A 3106-nucleotide genomic window follows, 5' to 3' on the forward strand; every position below is an offset into this window, starting at 1 on the left:
AAATAAAATCTAGATAGTACAAACTTCCTTGTTTACCAAGTAAACAAAAGAAGGAAAAACGTCATCGTTTTCCTTGCTTATATTCCATTCGGGCTGCCACAAATTTTTCTTACTTGGAATGCGACTGTACGGACGCGCACGCATTTCTACCCCAATTATTACATGCAAAACACAGTCACCTACACCTAACGCGGTACATCAGCAAATAAAATGAAAAATAAGGGTATTTTAGCAACGGAGTCGCTATATAAATAAAACAGAAGGCCATCTGAAAAATTAAGGGCAGAGCGAAGCAGAGAAGTTTCCGTTATCCATTCTCTCTATCTTTGCCTCTCTACACCTAAAAAAGAAAAAAACCCAAATATCTTCCCTTCTCTCTCTTGAAAAAATTCACATCTCTGCCTGTTGAAACAAATTAGGGTTTTTCCAAATCCACAGATATTTGCAGAAGTAAGCATGGTTTCCGATTCAATCAACGCTTCAATTCCTTCTGTCCCGAAAGATTTCGGCAAGAAGAAGAGGGTATTAATACGATTCCTTTCTTTCTTCTAGAATTTGATTTCTTTTTTTTTATATATCAATCTCGTAAATTCATCCTCTTTTTTAGCTTATTGTCTATTTCTGCTTTGATTTTTTGGATTATTTAGGCCAATAGGTCAGCCAAATTGAAACAGTGCAAGCTTGATGCTCGTCGCGAGCAATGGCTCTCTCAAGGTAAAGTTTTTTTTTTTAAAAAAAAAATTCAATATGTTTTTTTTTCTGTAAATATTTTTAGTAAATTGGAGTTTTGAATAATGTGGTGTGGGGTTTTTTTATTTAGACGGTGGATTTTTACCTTTTTTTTTATCAGCTACTGTGAAGAATAGGGGATGCAAGGAGGAATTAATGGGCCCACGAGGGTCGCCACAACATATTCATGAAGAGGGAAGGAAGAATCCGTTAGAAAATTTGCAGATGAGGCAGCAAGGAAGAGGAGTAGGGGAGGATGAGGATGAAAATGGGTCGATCCATCGTGATTTTGATATGGATTCACCTTCAAATAGTCCTACTGGCAGCAGTGTCCTAGGTGGCAATGATTCAAGCACCAATTTTACTGCTTCCAGCAGTGGCAGCAGTACTAGTGGAAGTAGCGGTGGTTGTTGCTCTGGTAGCATAACGGACGAGGATGACGAAGGGGATGATAGTTGCCTGGATGATTGGGAGGCTTTGGCGGATGCTTTAGCTGCCAATGACTATGATAATAAACAAGAAAACCATAATGATGATAACAATCCATGTTTGGAATTGCAGTCTTCACCGGAGCATGAACCTGTTGTTCAATTGGATTGTAATTCGTGCAACTTGGGTTCTAATCATGAGAATTTGACGCGGGAGAGAAGGATCCCATCAAGAGTGACTCCTGGGAATGGTCGGGCTTGGAGGCCGGATGATGCACTTCGTCCACAGAGTCTTCCTAATTTGTCCAAGCAGCGGAGCTTTCCGAATACTGATAGGCATTATGGACGGGGAATGCATGCATGGGTTTGTGCTAGTGGTGTTAATGTGCCATCTGCATGTCCTATATGTACAGAAGATTTGGACTTCACAGATGCGAGTTTCCTGCCATGTTCATGTGGGTTTCAGGTCTGCCTTTTCTGCTACAACAAAATGCTTGAGCTGGATGGCCGCTGTCCGAACTGCAGGGAACTGTATAAGAATGATTCTGTGGAGGTGGAGGCCATTGTGCCCGGAAGTAATCTGACTTTAAGGTTGGATCGTTCTTGTAGCATGAGGTCATAGGAGGAGAACTCTCTGTTTTGATGAACTTTCGAATTTTGGGTCTATCTCTTTCTCCGTATGTCTTGTGTGTTCTATTCTAGAATCAGCTTGTCATTTCTTAGACTTTTTAGATGTGGGGGTATAGATCATTATGTCTTTTGGCACCCGAGAATTGAGCTATTTCTTATTTTGAATCTTGGTTCTTATATGTGTGGTGCATATGCTGATGTAGAAAACCCATGTTCAGTTTGTGAATAGATATGGGACATAGAAACTCAATACATGAAATACAATATTCCATGTTTTCCTTTTCCTTAATTCTCGATTGGGTTTGCTATCTGCTTGTGCATGTTACTATTTTAGATTCCATCTTTGATAATTACTTTCTAGGATACAGCCTTAAAATCCAATAGTTCATGGATGGGCTAATTTAGCTAAATGCTTTGATTGCAATGCAAGTCTTGATACTTTCATAGTTGCACTGCATGTGATTACTTAAGTGTTACATTATATGTAGTTTCACAGCTGGAATTACATATTTTTGTCTTTAGGCGATTGGGTAAAAAAGGTGCAGAGTTCTGAAAACATTGAAGGAACCCCCTCTCAGGCTAAAAAACATGTTTTAGGAGTCACTTTTCTGGGGCCACCTATATCAAATTTGATTCTTTAATGAGACTGATTCACGGTTGAGGTTTGTGCACGAATGCTTATGGAATGAAAAGTTCCCTTGCTTCTCATTTGAAAACCTGGTTTCTGTTTCTTATTTAATTATCAAGAACATGTTGGTAACTTACTGTAATTTTTTGCTGTCTTGCATGTGTCGAGTGATGATGTTCAAGCTCCACTTTATACACCTGACTGAAAGTAATATACTAATGTTTGGTATTTTCGGTTTCTCTTTGTTTTACATTCTAGCACTTATATCATCTCGAGTATTTTAAGTGCTGCTTGTTTGGGCTGTCTATGCTAGGAGAAGGTTTTTACTGAAACTATTTCATTTTAACATAATGCTCTTATTGTAATAGAATGCCTGTGCTAGCCAACGGATGAGAGCTAGTTTGCTCGTTGGATATCTCTTAAGCAAATTGCATGTCACGGTGTTCTTTCTCTTGTTTCTCTTTGTTACCCTTTTTGCTGTCCTTGCTGAACATCATATGTGGCCTTGACTTATCTGTCCCTTGCTCACGCTGAAAGTAAGTTCCTAAACAGTGCCCCCCTCCTAACTATTGATATGCATGTTCTGTAATTGTCTCTGCACGTGCCTCTGATTATTGGTTCTCTTTGAAATGTGTGCAATATGTCTCCCCTGTCTTGTTTCTACAGTGTGACTTTCTTGCATCGCCTTTTC

The 3106-nt window shown here is 39.2% G+C and overlaps 1 protein-coding gene across 1 annotated transcript; it reads left to right on the forward strand.

Annotated features, from left to right (window-relative positions):
• The first annotated feature begins 259 nt into the window (after nucleotides 1-259).
• Nucleotides 260-2076, forward strand: LOC7484770 (uncharacterized). Its single transcript, XM_002317976.4, has 3 exons — nucleotides 260-522; nucleotides 648-714; nucleotides 851-2076. The coding sequence occupies exons 1-3, from the start codon at nucleotides 457-459 to the stop codon at nucleotides 1777-1779; spliced, it is 1062 nt and encodes a 353-aa protein (XP_002318012.1). The 5' UTR covers nucleotides 260-456; the 3' UTR covers nucleotides 1780-2076.
• Nucleotides 2077-3106: the final 1030 nt, after the last annotated feature.

The sequence above is a fragment of the Populus trichocarpa genome, chromosome 12 (genome assembly GCF_000002775.5).
Source record: "Populus trichocarpa isolate Nisqually-1 chromosome 12, P.trichocarpa_v4.1, whole genome shotgun sequence".
Classification (NCBI taxonomy): Eukaryota; Viridiplantae; Streptophyta; class Magnoliopsida; order Malpighiales; family Salicaceae; genus Populus; species Populus trichocarpa.

Excerpts from the sequence above, each read along its gene's own strand:
- LOC7484770 (XM_002317976.4), top strand. The coding sequence starts at position 457 with ATGGTTTCCGATTCAATCAACGCTTCAATTCCTTCTGTCCCGAAAGAT. Across the intron at positions 523-647 it reads ATTTCGGCAAGAAGAAGAGG|GCCAATAGGTCAGCCAAATT; the intron begins GTATTAATACGA and ends TGGATTATTTAG. Across the intron at positions 715-850 it reads CGAGCAATGGCTCTCTCAAG|CTACTGTGAAGAATAGGGGA; the intron begins GTAAAGTTTTTT and ends TTTTTTTATCAG.